The sequence below is a fragment of the Phocoena sinus genome, chromosome 13 (genome assembly GCF_008692025.1).
Source record: "Phocoena sinus isolate mPhoSin1 chromosome 13, mPhoSin1.pri, whole genome shotgun sequence".
Classification (NCBI taxonomy): Eukaryota; Metazoa; Chordata; class Mammalia; order Artiodactyla; family Phocoenidae; genus Phocoena; species Phocoena sinus.
The window spans coordinates 29634079-29652786 of NC_045775.1; the positions used below are offsets into that span (position 1 = coordinate 29634079).

General features: G+C 36.1%; 1 protein-coding gene across 2 annotated transcripts in view; it reads right to left on the reverse strand.

Moving 5' to 3' along the window:
* Positions 1-18708, reverse strand: part of STRN (striatin) — a 119836-nt gene that overhangs the window by 74509 nt on the left and 26619 nt on the right. For both annotated transcript variants that reach the window (XM_032652588.1, XM_032652587.1), the window contains exon 2: positions 6086-6189. In XM_032652588.1, the coding sequence (XP_032508479.1) occupies positions 6086-6189 (104 nt within the window). The remainder of the gene's footprint in view (positions 1-6085; positions 6190-18708) is intronic.

The following is an 18708-nucleotide window of genomic DNA, read 5'->3' on the forward strand; positions in this document are numbered from 1 at the left end:
AAGCAGCCATAAAGTTTTATGGAGTTAACTTATGTATTTTGGTTTTACATATATATACATATTTATTTATATATATACACACACACATATATATATACACACATAGATATATGAGGAAAACATTTCCAAACACAAAATACTGCACTATAGTGCATTCTAGTGGTCTTAGGAAAAACTACAACAGACCTTACAGAAAAGGGAATAGAAAACATTCTATAGTAATTACACACTATGAACTAACATTTCATAAAAAATTAGATAAAGACAAAATAAGTAAAGAACTGCTGTGTTTGCTACAAGCTGTACTCACATGAATCAGGGTCTCCCTAGTGAATTGTTAAGTTCACTGAAAAATAATTTACTCACAGAACTCAATTTAGTAACATTCCTTTTGAAGTCAGTATGCTAAAATACCTTCCCACTCATATTGCTTCCCATTGTTTTAACGCTTCATCTCACTGTTAGCAATACTCTTGTTCCCTAAGCTTTTTCTGTCTAAATCTGACTGGCTGCAAGTTAAATAGCAGACCTCATGCCTAAGAACTCTACATTTGATACACAGCTAGGCCTCCCAACTGGTCTTTACTGGATAAAACAGCATAAAATTACATAATTATAATATATTAAAGAAGTCCCATTATAGCTTTGTTTCAAAGTTAATTATTATATATAATATGCCTGGAATATAACACAGCATTCCAATCACACTTTAAACGTTGATACTTAAAAATAATTTGATTAGAAATTGAGTTATTTGTAGTGAGATGGATGGACCTAGAGTCTGTCATACAGAGTGAAGTCAGAAAGAGAAAAACAAATACCATATGCTAACACATATATATGGAATCTAAAAAAAAAAAAAAAGGTTACGAAGAACCTAGGGGCAGGACAGGAATAAAGATGCAGATGTAGAGAATGGACTTGAAGACAGCGGGAGGGGGAAGGGTAAGCTGGGACAAAGTGAGAGAGTGGCATGGACTTATATATACTACCAAATGTAAAATGGATAGCTAGTGGGAAGCAGCTGCATAGCACAGGGAGATCAGCTGGGTGCTTTGTGACCACCTAAAGGTGTGGCATAGGGAGGCTGGGAGGGAGACACAAGAGGGAAGAGATATGGGGATATATGTATATGTATAGCTGATTCACTTTGTTATAAAGCAGAAATTAACACACCACTGTAAAGCAATTATACTCCAATAAAGATGTAAAAAATAATAATTTGATAAAATCCAACGAACTGTTATTGAATTCTTATGACATGCCAGGCACTGTACTGGCTGGTGGGAATAATGTGCAGCTTGTAGTCAGTTAAGGATAAAGGCAAGGAGATAAAGAAGAGACAGAAATGTAAATAAATAACTCTAGCACATGGTGGATAAGAGCTATGAGTTATATCAAATGTTATACGAATTTAGATAAGGGATTATCTAATTCTGTCAAAGGTCCTGACAGTAGTCAAGGAGAGCTACCAAAAAGAAGGAAACACGTGAGATTTTAGCTAAACCCCAAAACCTATAGTTCCACAATCAGACAAATGGACTGATGAAGAGGGTATTTTGGTCAGAAGGAATATCTTAAAAGTGGAAAAAAATACCCAGTGGTGTGTGTGTTTGTATAGGACTAGAAAGGAGCCTGGATGTAGAAGCTTTTACTAAGAAGAACTCTGAAATTAGCTAGATATTTTTAAGCAGGGATATAACATCTGTGTTTAGAAAACGAATTCCACGGACGTGGAAAATTAATCAAAATGAGAAAATGTATTAGACGCAAGGAGGACAGTTGGGTTTTTCAGTGGTGCAGACACAAGAGATATGTGGAGCAAATGGAAGAAATGTTTCAGAATTATATTTTATATAGTGTTTAAGGTTCTTCAATATAGAACTTCCTGAATAAACCTTAGGTTATACCCTGCGTGTTCTTGGAAAATTATATGTAAATTTTCTCATTTTGTAAATTTTATCACACTTTAAGGAATGCTTTGTTAATCCACTGCTAGGGGCTTCCCTGGTGGCATGGTGGTTGGGAAGCCCATGCGCCACAGCTACTGAGCCTGCACTCTAGAGCCTGTGAACCACAACTACTGAGTCTGTGCTCTGGGGCCCGCGAGCCACAACTGCTGAAGCCCACGCGCCTAGAGCCCGTGCTCTGCAACAGGAGAGGCCACCGTGGTGAGAGGCCTGCGCACCCCAACAAAGGGTAGCCCCTGCTCACTTCAACTAGAGAAAAGCCTGCACGCAGCAACAAAGACCCAGTGCAGCCAAAAATATAAAAAAAATAAAGAAAAAATTTAAAAAATCAATAGCATAAAAAAAATCCACTGCTAGGTGTGTAATCCTTCTTTAATGTTAAATATTCAGTTTTACTTAACTTTGGATCTTTTTAAGTGGGACGACTTAGAAAATCTGTAATACAGCAATTCAAAACCATGATCCTTACTTAGGTTTTTACAAGTTAAATGACAAGATGTCTGGAATTTGCTCTAAAATAGATTGAGATGAAGCAAGACTGACAAAAATGTTAACTGTTGAGGCTTGGAGGTGTATATAAAAGATATTAGTCTCTGTACACCTATGCTTCAAATTTTCCTCAGTTAAAAAAAAATTTTTTTAATTGGCTTAACGTGTCAGAAAAAATAACTTCAGAATCGAAAGAACTGAAATGTTCCAATTTTTTAAAAATTCCTTTGCATTAATTAAAAATAATTTCACAGTGAAAAGGACTCAAATGTTTAAGAGCTCTAATCCACAGAATTTTTTTTTATTCCTTAATTTATCACACTTCAATGGTGCCATTACATCAGGAATAATCTCAAATCATTCCATGGACCTCCAAAGATACAAAATCAGGGACACTTTTCCAGGAGAATCCCTTTAAGTTAAAAAGCAAAAAACAATCTTCCCTAGACCCAGCCACTATCTCTCTTTATCTTTTCTGTTCCCCAAAGTCAAACTACTTGAAAAAATAAACAACTCTGTCTCCTCTTTATCTACCCTTCTCACCTCTCAGTCCCCTGTGATCTGGTTTATGTTCCTGCTACCTCACTGAAGCTTTCTGGCAAGGATACCAACAAGCACCTAACTAGCAAATCCAGGACTATTTTCAGTATACAACTTACTTGCGATTTGTTTGGCGTCTGCAATTGTCAAACTTCCACCTGCTTTAGCTTGCTTACTGCTCTCTCCTTCCTTCTCTACCATTCTATGGTTGGCTCTTCTTCCTCTGTCTTTTCCTCAAACATTTCCATTTCCTGTGGCTCCTGCTAGTAATCTCTTCTTGTCCCACAATACCTGTTCTGTTTGTTTCAGAGTTCTTATAATTTTACCCACAATATTGATGATTCCCAACTACACATTTCTAGTCATGAGTCCCCCTGCCATAGTGGCTTTTCAACCCTAATTCTTTAGCTTTAATTCACTTGATACGTTTCAAACTTCTCATTCAAGCCAGAAACCTGGGACTCATTCTTGAATTACCTTTCTTCCTCATCCCCTATACCAAATCAACTCCAAATCTTATGCATTTTTTTTTTCTATTTAAAATGTTTCATAGGGAATTCCCTGGAGGTCCAGTGGTTAGGATTCCAGGCTTTCACTGCCAGGGGCACGATCCCTGGCTGGGGAACTAAGATCCTGCAAGCCACAAGGCGAGGCCAAAAAAAAATAATAAAAATAAAAACTAAAATGTTTCGTAGTGGCTATCTCCTCTATTCTAGCAGCTACTATGTTATCATTTCTCATCCTAAACTATTACAATCTTCCTGCCTCTATTAACAGATCTTTTCAGTCCATCCCCTAAATTGAGGTCAGGGTGATCTTTCTAAAATCTATTTTAGACTATTCCATGCTTAAACCTTTCAACTGCAAGACAACTAAATGCAATATGTATTCCTAGACTGGATCCTGGACCAGGAAAAAAAATACTACAAAGATCATTATTAGGACATTTGGTAGAAAAAAATGCTATAAAGATCATCAGCGGAACATATGAATATGGGCTATATTACATAATAGAACTATATTGACATTAAATTTCCTTAATTTGATAAAGAGCTGTAATTATTTAAGGGAATGTCCTTGCTTTTAGAAGATGGTCCCTTAAGTACTTAAGGGCAAAGGGGTATAAGTCTGCAAAGAAGTAGCAAATGATTCAGGGAAAAAAAACAATGAGTATATAGAGAGAACATGATACAAGTAAATATTGCAAAACGTTGTCAACTGGTGAATCTGGGTGAAGGGTATATAGCTCCTGCAACTTCTGTTTGTTTGAGATTATTTTAGGAGAAAATGTTTTTTAAAACTTGCAGTGTAAGATAAAAGTTTGAACTCCTTAGTTAGGCTCTCCATGATCTGGTTCTTGCCCATCGCTACCATTATTGCTTATAAATCACAATTAACACCTTACCCTCCATACACAGTAATCACAAATTTCTGAACACACCAAAATGCTTTGTTCCATATCAAACGTATCTTCTCTACTGCTTGAACCTTGCCCATCTGGCAAACACCTTATTTTTTATGATGCTGTTCAAGTCTCACCCCCGCTAATCACACCCTTCTTTCTGCTTTCACTGCCTCCAGATCCAAACAACCACTCCCTTCTCTGTGACCCCACTGTATCCTGTGCTGACTTCTCCCACAGCACCTAACTTATTGCACTGTACTTCTGTGGTTTCCAAGTCTGTTTCCCACTACTCTAGGCCCTGAAGGGACAAGGTTTGTGACTTGCTTCTTCTCAATTCCAGCACAGTACTTAAGTTGGATGGATAGATTAATGAATATGTTAATGAGAATGCGTGCACACACGCACACACATACACACATACATATACACCGTATCCTTGGTTAGTTTAATATTTGTATATTTTAATTTTTCTGACTTACAAGATAGTATAATGTACCGGTAAAGAGTACAAGCTTCAGAATCAGACAGACTGGAGGGATCTGAATCACAGCTCTACTGTAACTCTGCAACCCTACGTAAGTTACTTAGTTTTTAAGCCTCAGGGGCTGGTACATGGTAGTTAATAGTTGCCATTATTAATGTTATTACACTCTCTCTTTGATTATGCCTATCATTTAGATTGTTTAAAATCTCAAATATTCCCAAATTACACACTTTTAGAAGTTTTTTATCCCCCACCATCTCCCCAATACAGCTTTCAATCAACCTCTCAAGCAATGAAAAGAATCACCAATTTTTCACTAAGAGGTCAATCTGTTTTCAACCTCTTGTGTCATTTAAAGATCCCACGTGAAGGTAAACACAACTTCTAATAAAGTTTTATCTATTTCTTGATATCCATAAGTAGCATCTTCTAAATGGTAGAAGATGCTTCGAAAAACTGAAAAGGGCATGTGATCAAAAACAAAGCAAAATAGAGAATTTCAATATCACCTAACAAGTACTCAATAATCTAAAATAAAGAACTGTCTTATACTGCTGACAAAAAATTCCAAAGACCATCCACTAAAGCAAACAAACTTAATTCATATAAAAACTTCCAAAATTCTCATCCATGACCTATTGTCCTTTACTTGTGAACCAAGTTTAGTTCTTGAATATCTTAGACACTAGCAGAATAGAAAGGTAAGATTCACTACTGGAGAGATATGAATAGTTGATAGCAAAGGATCAAAATACCAAAACTGTCTATAAAAGGATTCTCAACACAGTCTGCCAGAGTAGGTTTCTTCCATAGAAAATACACCAAACTGAATAATACTAGATGATAAGGAAAAGGGAGTAAGTATTATAGAAATTTCCTTTACAACTCAGAAACTATTTCAATTCTATAAAGAAATAGATATCAACAGTTCAGGAAGTACATACATTCCTTTAGAAAGGACAGCGTGGGGGAAAAATGTTGCTAAAATCTTAAAAATCATATAAATCAGTTTTTCGGTCATTATTACTAAACATTCATTAACAAATTAACATCTTACAACCATTTCTAAATGTTTATTACAAATACTACTTCCTGAATTAAAAAGCAGAACACATTACAATGTGGATTTGTTGTAGGAATAACAGAAAAATCACTCCAATATTTAAGAGAACACTACCTTCCATGTCACTGAATTACCTTTCCTGTTTAAGAGCATACTCCAGCATCTTGATCCTCCTCACAAGATCCTTCTTCAAATTTTCTTGACCTTTCCTTTCCCCCTGAAGGAAGGCAATCTGAGCCTGAGTAAGGAAAAGAAAGACAAAACTCAGTTTAGACGAAATAAGCTTTTTCAAACTCAGCTGAAGAAAGAACCTTTGGAAGATAAAACAATTAGATGTAAAAACATTTCTTTTTACAGATCTGTCACAACGTATACAGAAGGGCACTGACTGCAAGCGGGGGAAATGCTTATTTTTTTAAAAAAGGACATCTATATAAATGTCACTTCAGACTAGGGATGTTACAACACGTAGTCCATATCCTCTAAGAGTCTATAATTTAAAACAACCAATATAAGTGCAGACATATGCAAAATATAGCACAGTTTGCTCAAGTGTTTGTCTTTTAAGGCATTGAGGGGGATTCTTCTTTATAAAAAGTGAAGATGGAGAACTACCATATGACCCACTATTCCACTTTTAGGCATTTATCTGAAGAACATGAAAACACTAGTTCAAAACACTAACATGTCACCCCCATGTTCATTGCAGCATTATTTATAATAGCCAAGATATGGAAACTACCTCAGTGTCCATCGATGGATGAATGGATAATGAAGATGTGGTGTACACATACACACACACACACACACACACACACACACACACACACACACACACAAACCCTGGAATACTACTCAGCCATAAAACAAATGAAATCCTGTCATTTGCAGGATTTCAACAACACAGATGGACCTCAAGCATATTATGCTAAGCAAAATAAGTCAGATAGAGAAAGACAAATACTGTATGAGTTCACTCATATGTGGAATCTTAAAAAAAAATAAAGATGAACAAACGAAACCAAAAAAAAATCATAGATACAAAGAAGAGATTAATGGTTACCAGAGGGGAAAAGGGCTGGGGGGGCAGGCAACATGGGTCTTAGGTGTCAATTGTATGGTGATGGATGGTAACTGGACTTGTGGCAGTGGTCATTTTGTGGTTTATACAGATGTTGAACTATAGTGCTGTACACCTGAAACTTACATAATTTTTTTTTAAAGGGTGAAGATGGGGAAAGAGGGTAAAGTAGAATCGTGAGTTCTTATAATAAGCCTTGTAAAGTAAGAGTTCTCTGAGTTTCACCATCTACTTAAATTTTATGATGGACTCCTTGTCTTGAGAGACTTTATCCTGGACCTCCCCTTCAAATAAGAAGTAGCTGCCTTTTCTCAATCCCCACCTTTCACCCCATCCCCATTTTGATTTGAGATGCAGGGGGAAAGGAAGTGAAAGCTGGGAAAAGGAAAATCAGAGAAAATGGCCCTCCATAGGTTCCTGGCCCCTCCCAAACATGAGAAAAAGAAAAAAAAGAAAAAACCTACATTTTAACATGAAACAAACTGTAAAACTCTAGTCTTCAGTTAGACAAAGGGGATAGGAAAGAGCAGCTCTCCATAATAATTAAAAAGACATTTAGAACTGAAATAATACTTTCCACTTAAGGAATTAAAACTATGTTGCAAATACTAACTGGTTAAAGTTACCCATAACACCACTAGGAGTGTGAGAGGAGATCTACTTAAGGGCCCTCAAAAATAGCTATCAGTTTCACTATTCTCACATTCTTTCCCCTCTCATTTCTATTATATTAACTCAGATAACGTTATTTATATTTCCACAGTGCTTTCCATTTAAGTAAGCAAAAATTTACATTTAATGATGATCTTACCACATCCCTAAGGAACTGTGGATTATCCAACTAAGGTTTAGTGAATGAACCATTAAACTTACCTTTTATTTGGTTTAAATGACACTCATTTCTTTTTTTTTCAGTACCATAATAAACACAAAATCCAACTCACCGAGCTTCTTATAACTTTCAGAATGTAGGTACTGTCGTGTTTTTGTTCTCATTTCAATGAGCTCTTAAAATTTATATTGCAATTATAAGAAGGATTAGTTTTATCTTATTGAAATATTTAAAAACAGGCTAAAGATAGTTCAGTTGTATACACAGAGGAAAAGGCATCAAATATCTACAATATCTGTATTTAATGATCATATAACCTTTTAAAATTGTATGTTCTACAATGAGATCATTATTTTATATAAGCAGAATTAATAATACATGCATTAAAAGCTGACAAAAATGAATGTCCTGTCAAAAGGATATAACAGCCCACCTTGTTTGGTCAAACAATGTTTTGGCCTAGAAGACAGGCTTCAAAATGGCTTTAATAAAAACAATAATTTAATCAGTATAATCATATAACCAAAGTAATAATAAAATTATCAATTTCTTCCTTTCTATACCCTTTGACGAGCTTTCTATTTCTGCCACCATCATTGGTCCTGGGTGATTCTGACACTTCAGCATATAATACTCAAAAGTCTTTACTGCAACTCATTCCCCAGCCTACCAACTACTCCTTATACTTCCAGGACACTTGCTTTCCCATCCTCCTATCAATTCACACACTGGACTACTTAACTATTAATAAAAAATAAAAGACCCAGAATTGTTGGAGAGAGAAATTACAAAGAAGATGGAGGTGCCTAGAAAAGACAAACAAAAAGGAATAATAGAAATATCTGTGATATTCCTTGGTGATCAAAGGATATCTCTGTGGCATTTCTGCCACAGATGCATAACGTGAAATCAATCATATGGAAACATCAGGCAAACTAAAATTATGGGGCATTTTACATAAACTTTCTTGTCATCTTCAAAAGCAACAGGTCACAAAAGTCAAGGAAAGACTGTTTCAGATTGAAGGAGATTAAAAAGACATGAAAGGGCTTCCCTGGTGGTGCAGTGGTAGAGAGTCCGCCTGCCGATGCAGGGGACGTGGGTTCGTGCCCTGGTCTGGGAAGATCCCACATGCCGCGGAGCGGCTGGGCCCATGAGCCGTGGCCGCTGAGCCAGCGTTCCGCAACGGGAGAGGCCACAACAGTGAGAGGCCCGCGTACCACAAAAACAAAAAAAATACAAAAAAAAAAAAAGGACATGAAAACCAAATGTAATGCATGATTCTGGACTAGATTTGGCTATAAAAGGATATTATTGGGACAAATGGCAAAATATGAATGGGTCTGAGGACTAGATGGTAGTAATACATCAGTGCTAATTTCCTGATTTTGAGGACTGCATGTGGTTACATAGGAGACAAACACTAAAGTATTTGGTGGGTGGCAATGGGCCATCAGGTTGTCTGGCACCTTGCCCTCAAATGGTTCAGAAAAATAAAAATTCTTTGTACTGCCCTTGCAACTCTTCTGTCAATATAAGATTTTAGTTTTTGAAAAAAATCACTACTCCAACTTCCTTAATAAGATAAGATACAAACAATTCAATTCAAAGCCAGTATCATGTGTAATAGAGAAACCCGAGTAGTAATGACAACAGGAACAAAACAAGGATGTCCACTTCTTACCACAAATATTTAACGTTGCTCTGGAGGTGGTGGCCAATGTCATTAGTCAACAAAGAATTAAGTTTGGAAAAAATGAAAACACTAATTCAAAAAGACGCATGCCGCCCTAATGTTCATAGCAACACTGTTCACAACAGTCAAGATGTGGAAGGAACCGAACTGCCCATCAACAAATAAATGGATAAAGAAGATGTGGTGTGTATATATATATATATATATATATATATAGAGAGAGAGAGAGAGAGAGAGAGAGAGAGAGAGAGAGAGAAGTATTCCATGTATACACATACAATGGAATACTACTCAGCCATAAGAAAGAACATTCTGCCATTTGCAGCAATATGGATGGACCTGGAAAATATTATGCTTAGGAAAATAAGTCAGACAGAGAAAGACAAATACTGTATGATATCACTTACATGTGAACTCTAAAAAATAATACAAATGAATATATATGCAAAACAGAAAGAGACTCACAGATATAGAAAACAAACTTGTGGTTACCAAAGGGGAGAGGGAAGTGGAGAGGGACAGATTAGGGGATTGGGATTAACAGATACAAACTATGTATAAAACAGATAAGCGGGCTTCCCTGGTGGCGCAGTGGTTTAGAGTCCGCCTGCAGATGCAGGGGACACGGGTTTGTGCCCCGGTCCGGGAAGATCCCACATGCCGCGGAGCGGCTGGGCCCGTGAGCCATGGCCACTGGGCCTGCACATCCGGAGCCTGTGCTCCGCAATGGGAGAGGCCACAACAGTGTGAGGCCCGCGTACCGAAAAAAAAAAAAACAAAAAAAAAACAGATAAGCAACAAGAATATATTGTATAGCACAAGGAATTACAGCCATTATCTTGTAATAACTTATATGGAGTATAATCTGTAAAAATACTGGATCACTACGCTGTGCACCTAAAAATAATATAATACTGTAAATCAACTATACTTCAATTAAGAAAAAAAGAAAGAAGTTTATAAATAAAAAAGAGAAAATAAAATCATATTATTTGCAAATGATAGGACCGGATATTTGGAAAATCCAAGAAAATATAGACTATAAACTATTACAAAAATAGAGGAATTTGAGTAAAGTAACTGCATATAAAAATAATAAATCAAAACCCATGGCTTCTATAAAAACTAGTTACATGATATAATGAAGGAAAACAATCCCATTTATAATAACAAAAATGATAAGATAATTAGAATAAACCTTACAAGAAAAAAATAAGAGCTATACAAAGAATATTTTAAATGCTACTAAAGAGCACAAAAAATGACTTGAACAAATGAGAAGCAAAACCATGTTCTTAAACAAGAAGATTCTGCATTACAATGATTTTATTTCTCCCTAAATTACTCTTTTAAAATTATGCAAGCCCAATTAAAATACCAATACAACGTTTTTAAAAAACATCATACATAAAAAAAAAATCACATATGATGAGTCTAAAGTATATATGGAAAAATAAACAAGAATAAAAAAATTATTTTAAAGCTCTAAAATATTTTAAAACATTATGATTTGTAGTCATCTAAAAAGTGGTACTGATGCACAAACAGACCTATCTATAGCACAGACAATCCAAAAACAAACCCAAATACATACAGGAATTTAGTATAAACTAAAGGTGACATTGCACATCATTGGGGAAAATGTAAATTGTTCAATAAATGTTGATGGGTAGCCATCTAGAAATTATTTCTCACATCAAAACAAATGCCAAAAGGATTAAAAAATTTAAAGGAACCCCAAAGTACTAGAAAAAAGGTAGAGTTTGATTTTAATAATCTCAGGGTTAGGAATGTCTTTTTGAAAATAAGACAAAACCCAAAGTCATAAAAGACTAAATTTCACCTCAAAAAGAAAATATTTATACATGGTAATTTAAAAGTTGCTGAAAACCTATCATGAGAAATAAGACAGCTCTTTTTTGACAAATATCAAAACAAAATCAGAAAAGTAGTCACATCACAAATCACAAGTTTGCTTTTCTTGATGTATAAAGAGCACCTACAAATTAATAAGAAAAAGATTGAGAACTCAACAGAAAAAAAAACTAAGAACATGTTGACTGAAAGGAAATAAAAAGGCTCAAACACATTAAAAAGATGTTCAACCTCACAAGAGAAATGCCAACTAAAATTGTAATCACATTTCCCCCTTTCCATCAGATTAATAAAGTTCAGTAATTTGATAATACAATATATTGGAGAAAATGCATTCGTATGTTGGCTGTGTTAATCAGTTTCACCACTACTGTGGACAACTTGGCAATATCTATCAACTTTGTAAATGCATATACTCTTTTTTTAAAATTATTTATTTATTTTTGACTGTGTTGGGTCTTCGCTGCTGCACGTGGGCTTTCTCTAGTTGCAGTGAGCAGGGACTACTCTTCGTTGAGGTGTGCGGGCTTCTTACTGCAGTGGCTTCTCTTCTTGCGGAGCACAGGCCCTAGGTGCACGGGCTTCAGTAGTTGTGGCACATGGGCTCAGCAGTTGTGGCTCACAGACTTCAGAGTGCAGGCTCAGTAGTTGTGGTGCACAGGCTTAGTTGCTCCACAGCATGCGGGATCTTCCCGAACCAGGGCTCAAACCTGTGTCCCCTGAATTGGCAGGTGGATTCTTAACCATTGTGCCACCAGGGAAATCTTGGTAAATGCATATACTCTTTACCCAGCAATTCTAATTCTAGACTGTTATTCTTCAAATATATTTGTACATATGTGAAATGACATACTGAAAAATACAGACAAGAATATATGTATAATCCAAATGTCCACCTACAGAGAACTAGTTAAATAAATTATAAATACAATTGGAAAAAAATTAGGTCCTTAACTAAGACCTACAAGAACAGAGGAAGAAAAAGTCAATTTCTTACATTTTTCCGCCTGGAAACTCTACTCAGAAAGTTAGAAACAAACATCTTAAAACACATGTTCTTACAGAAGAAAGCTAATTCTTTCTGTAAAAACAACCTGAAAATACCATATTCTAACGCATATATATGGAATCTAAAAAAAAAAAAAAATGGTACTGATCAACCTAGTTGCAGGCCAGGAATAAAGATGTAGACATAGAGAATGGACTTGAGGACAGGGGGTGGGAGGGGGAAGCTGGGGCAAAGTGAGAGTAGCATCAACATATATACACTACCGAATGTAAAATAGTTAGCTAGTGGGAAGCAGCAGCATAGAACAGGAAGATCAGCTCAGTACTTTGTGATGACCTAGAGGGGTGGGATAGGGAGGATGGGAGGGAGGCTCAAGATGGAGGGGATATGGGGACATATGCATGCATATGGCTGATTCACTTTGGTGTACAACAGAAACTAACACAGTACTGTGAAATAATTATACTCCAATAAAGATCTATTAAAAAAAATAAAAACCTGAGTCTAAAACATAGTAGCTGGTATAAATCCTTCCTTTTGAGAATAAAGATTAAGTCCCAGGTACAGATTGTCCTAACATGGCAGGATACTGTTTTCTGAATCGGACTTTTTAATTGCAAAGGCAGGGGAGGGGGGTGGACAGAAGGGAAGAAAAGACTGAAAGGAAGAATAAAAGGGTAGGAAGAAAGAAGAACAGAAATAAAGAAAGAAAAGAAGAAAAATAGAAGGAAAAGTGGGATACATCTATAGGAAGGGATACTATGCAGTTGTTACAAAGGAGATAGCTCTAAATATATTGATAATGATATTTAAGATAGATTAAGTGAAAAAAAGAAGACAGACATTTCATGTAGTTTGCAACCATTTAGTTTTTGAAAAAAAAAAAGGTAAACATACCATTATGCTTCTGTGCATAGGTAATAACTCTGGAATGATTCAGAAGTATGTAGTAAATGTGAATGTCTCCAAAGAAAGCAACTGGGTGGCTGAGAGGGAGAGGAACAGGAGTTAAACCTACCTTTAAATGTACATGTAGCCCTTTATACCTGCTGAGTGCTGTACCACAGGTATGTTGCTACACATAAAAGTCTCTTAACTGAAGAATTTAAAGACTTAAAGCCAAACAAAACTCGTTCACCACATATGGCACTATAAGCCACCAGTTTGTAGACCTGTCTTGGATGTTTCAATCCAAATTCATTATTTCTACAAAGGAGAAAAAAGAAGCTCCAAAAGATTAAATGGTGTATCCCTAAAGGGGACAGCATTCTCACAAATGAACTAAGGTGATAGTCCAAGACCATGAATGAATCACCACTTAGAAACTCAAGACACACACCCAATGTAGTGGGGGTATTAGCAACAAGGACATGACAGAAAATACATGGCCCAAAAGGCTCCTTAAAAGTTCTCCCTGAACATTACCACAACAAAATTCCTTCTGAAATAAAACAGACAGGTCTCTAGTTACCCAATATATTCCTAGCCTCCAGTATTAACCAGTAATATGGAATAGTGATGAATTCAGTTATTTACTTTTTTCTTTTATTGGTATACTTCTCCATGAAGCTACAATTTGACCACTTTCTTTTTTTTTTTTGCGGTACGCAGGGCTCTCACCGCTGTGGCCTCTCCCGTTGTGGAGCACAGGCTCCGGACGCGCAGGCTCAGCGGCCATGGCTCACGAGCCCAGCCGCTCCGCGGCATGTGGGATCCTCCCGGACCGGGGCACGAACCCGTGTCCCCTGCATCAGCAGGTGGACTCTCAACCACTGTGCCACCAGGGAAGCCCTGACCACTTTCTTTTAGAAAACTTGTGTCAGCCTACATTGTCACCTCAACATTCTCACAGATTAAAGTCTCCTAAACTTTCTAGGGTTCCAGGAACAAAAGTGAGATTGAGACATACAACTGAAATCTTAAGAAAAAATTAGAAAAACTAAAGATTCAATCTGATCAAGTAGATAAGGTATGAAAATAGCTTTTAAGTATTACAAATAAAATATTTTTTTAAATTTTAAGTCATCATTCTTCCATTTATCTCTACTAGTAAAGCTAATGGTGATGGCACACATTTTTGAAAAGAAAAGTTTGGAATTATCTCCAAGGAAAATAAATGTTAAAAATTCCATAACTTTTTTATATTATGTACCTAAAATAAGGCCTCCACTTTCCTAACCATTACAAATTTAAAAAGATGAAAACAATAGTAACTAGATATTTTACAATTTAAGCCTACATGGTAAACAGGAAATTTATTTACCTTTATTATTTTCAATTCTAACTTATCAAAAGGATATATATAAGGAATATAAGTCTGCTATATCTAAGCAGGTTTACCTGCAAACATGGGAATATCTGATAATTAAATTATTTTAAATGTATCATTTATTTTTTTGAAACCATTTAAACTATCTTGTACTCTAAAATCATAAAGGGTTAAAATTTAAAACGAAAATCACTGAAAAGGACATTCATAGAAAGATAGACAAGATGAAAAGGCAGAGGGCTATATACCAGATGAAGGAACAAGATAAAACCCCAGAAAAACAACTAAATGAAATGGAGATAGGCAATCTTCCAGAAAAAGAATTCAGAATGATAGTGAAGATGATACAGGACCTCGGAAAAAGAATGGAGGCAAAGATCGAGAAGATGCAAGAAACGTTTAACAAAGACCTAGAAGAATTAAAGAACAAACAAACAGAGATGAACAATACAATAACTGAAATGAAATACACACTAGAAGGAATCAATAGCAGAATAACTGAGGCAGAACAGATAAGTGACCTGGAAGACAGAATGGTGGAATTCACTGCTGCAGAACAGAATAAAGAAAAACGAATGAAAAGAAATGAAGACAGCCTAAGAGACCTCTAGGACAACATTAAACGCAACAACATTCACATTATAGGCGTCCCAGAAGGAGAAGAGAGAGAGAAAGGACTCAAGAAAATATTTGAAGACATTATAGTCGAAAAACTTCCCTAACATGGGAAAGGAAATAGTCACCCAAATCCAGGAAGCGCAGCGAGACCCATACAGGATAAACCCAAGGAAAAACACGCCAAGACACATAGTAATCAAATTGGCAAAAATTAAAGACAAAGAAAAATTACTGAAAACAGCAAGGGAAAAAAGACAAATAACGTATAAGGGAACTCCCATAAGGTTAACAGCTGATTTCTCAGCAGAAACTCTACAAGCAAGAAGGGAGTGGCATGATATACTTAAAGTGATGAAAGGGAAGAACCTACAACCAAGATTACTCTACCCAGCAAGGATCTCATTCAGATTAGATGGAGAAATCAAAAGCTTTACAGACAAGCAAAAGCTAAGAGGATTCAGCACCACCAAACCACCTCTACAACAAATGCTAAAGGAACTTCTCTAAGTGGGAAACACAAGAGAAGAAAAGGACCTACAAAAACAAACCCAAAACAATTAAGAAAAGGGTAATAGGAACATACATATTGATAATTACCTTAAATATGAATGGATTAAATGCTCCAACCAAAAGACACAAGCTTGCTGAATGGATACAAAAACAAGACCTATATATATGCTGTCTACAAGAGACCCACTTCAGACCTAGGGACACATACAGACTGAAAGTGAGAGGATAGAAAAAGATATCCCATGCAAATGGAAATCAAAAGAAAGCTGGAGTAGCAATACTCATATCAAAAAAAATAGACTTTAAAATAAAGTGTTACAAGAGACAAGGAAGGACATTACATAATGATCAAGGGATCAATCCAAGAAGAAGATATAACAACTATAAATATATATGCACCCAACATAGGAGCACCTCAATACATAAGGCAACTGCTAACAGCTATAAAAGAGGAAATCGACAGTAACACAATAATAGTGGGGGACTTTTACACCTCACTTACACCAATGGACAGATCATCCAAAATGAAAATAAATAAGGAAAGAGAAGCTTTAAATGACACAATAGACCAGACAGATTTAATTGATATTTATAGGACATTCCATCCAAAAACAGCAGATTGCACTTTCTTCTCAAGTGCGCAAGGAACATTCTCTAGGATAGATCACATGTTGGGTCACAAATCAAGCCTCAGTAAATTTAAGAAAATTGAAATCATATCAGCATCTTTTCTGACCACAACGCTATGAGATTAGAAATCAATTACAGGGAAAAAACCGTAAAAAACACAAACACATGGAGGATAAAAAGTACGTTACTAAATAACCAAGAGATCACTGAAGAAATCAAAGAGGAAATCAAAGAGAGACAAATGACAATGAAAACACAACAATCCAAAACCTATGGGATGCAGCAAAAGCAGTTCTAAGAGGGAAGTTTATAGCTATACAAGCCTACCTAAAGAAACAAGAAAAATCTCAAATAAACAATCTAACATTACACCTAAAGGAACTAGAGAAAGAAGAACAAACAAAACCCAAAGTTAGCAGAAGGAAAGAAATCATAAAGATCAGAGCAGAAATAAATGAAATAAAAACAAAGAAAACAATAGCAAAGATCAATAAAACTAAAAGCTGTTTCTTTGAAAAGATAAGCAAAATTGATAAACGTTTAGCCAGACTCATCAAGAAAAAGAGGGAGAGGACTCAAATCAATAAAATTAGAAATGAAAAAGGAGAAGTTACAGCAGACACCACAGAAATACAAACCATCCTAAGAGACTACTACAAGCAACTCTATGCCAATAAAATGGACAACCTGGAAGAAATGGACAAATTCTTAGAAAGGTATAACCTTCCAAGATGGAACCACGAAGAAACAGAAAATATGAACAGACCAATCACAAATAATGAAACTGAAACTGTGATTAAAAATCTTCCAACAAACAAAAGTCCAGGACCAGATGGCTTCACAGGTGAATTCTATCAAACATTTAGAGAAGAGCTAACACCCATCCTTCTCAAACTCTTCCAAATAATTGCAGAGGAAGGAAGACTCCGAAACTCATTCTATGAGGCCACCATCACCCTGATAGTAAAACCAGATAAAGATACTACAAAAAAAGAAAATTACAGACCAATATCACTGAAGAATATAGATGCAAAAATTGTCAACAAAATACTAGCAAACAAAATCACTGAAAAATATATTCAAAAAGAAAAGTACATAAAATATTAGTCTGGGTTGGATATTTTTCAGTTGTTTTTCTGTCATCTGCTATGGGAGAGAACGAGCGCTCACTTTTACCAAAATCTATAATAAAGTGCCAGAAAACAACTAATTTCAGGTTCTGTCAATTGAGCACAAACTCACAAATAACAAGAGAAATCCATGAAAAGTAAAAGTCAATAAAATAGGTTACTTAACCTAAGGAAGAGCATACAGTGAAATTTCAGTTATCTGCTTTATATCTTAATGTCCTATATAAACTATTTCCTCTGAATAGCTTTGGATTACATTATTCTCTTGCATCTAGGCTGCTAGTTGTTTTTCTCTGGGCATACAATCATTGCCTCTAGCTAGCCCTCTCTCCTAAAGACAGTGTCTTCACTTGGCAGCATCAAACTTCAGCATCAGAATCACCTAGAGGGGCTTCCCTGGTGGCTCAGTGGTTGAGAATCCGCCTGCCAATGCAGGGGACATGGGTTTGAGCCCTGGTCCGGGAAGATCCCACATGCTGTGGAGCAACTAAGCCCGTGCACCACAACTACTGAGCCTGTGCTCTAGAGCCATGAGCCACAACTACTGAGCACACGTGCCACAACTACTGAAGCCCATGCACCTAGAGCCCGTGCTCCACAACAAAGACAAGCCACTGCAATGAGAAGCCCGCTCACTGCAACAAAGAGTAGCCCCTGCTTGCTGCAACTACAGAAAGCCTGCGTGCAGCAGTGAAGACCCAACACAGCCAAAAATAAATAAACAAATACATAAATAAATTTTTTAAAATTGTGAGTGTATTTTTTTAAATTAAACTTTCCATTTGGTTCTTTTTTTTTTAACTACCCTATGACCACGTTTAAAAATTATTTATTTATTTTGGCTGTGTTGGGTCTTCGTTGCTGCGCGCAGGCTTTCTCTAGCAGCAGACCCAATGCGGCCATAAATAAATAAATAACATAACATAACAAGACAGAATAGCTCCTTGCCAAGGAGCATTAAATAACTTTTTTAAAGATATAAACCCACAAGATCAAAGAGAACATACAGAGGCAACAGGGGTCAAGGGATGATAAATATTTAGAATGTGGAAAACAGATGAAGAAAGAGTACTAACTCAGCAGCTCAGAAACCTAAGTACCTGCAGA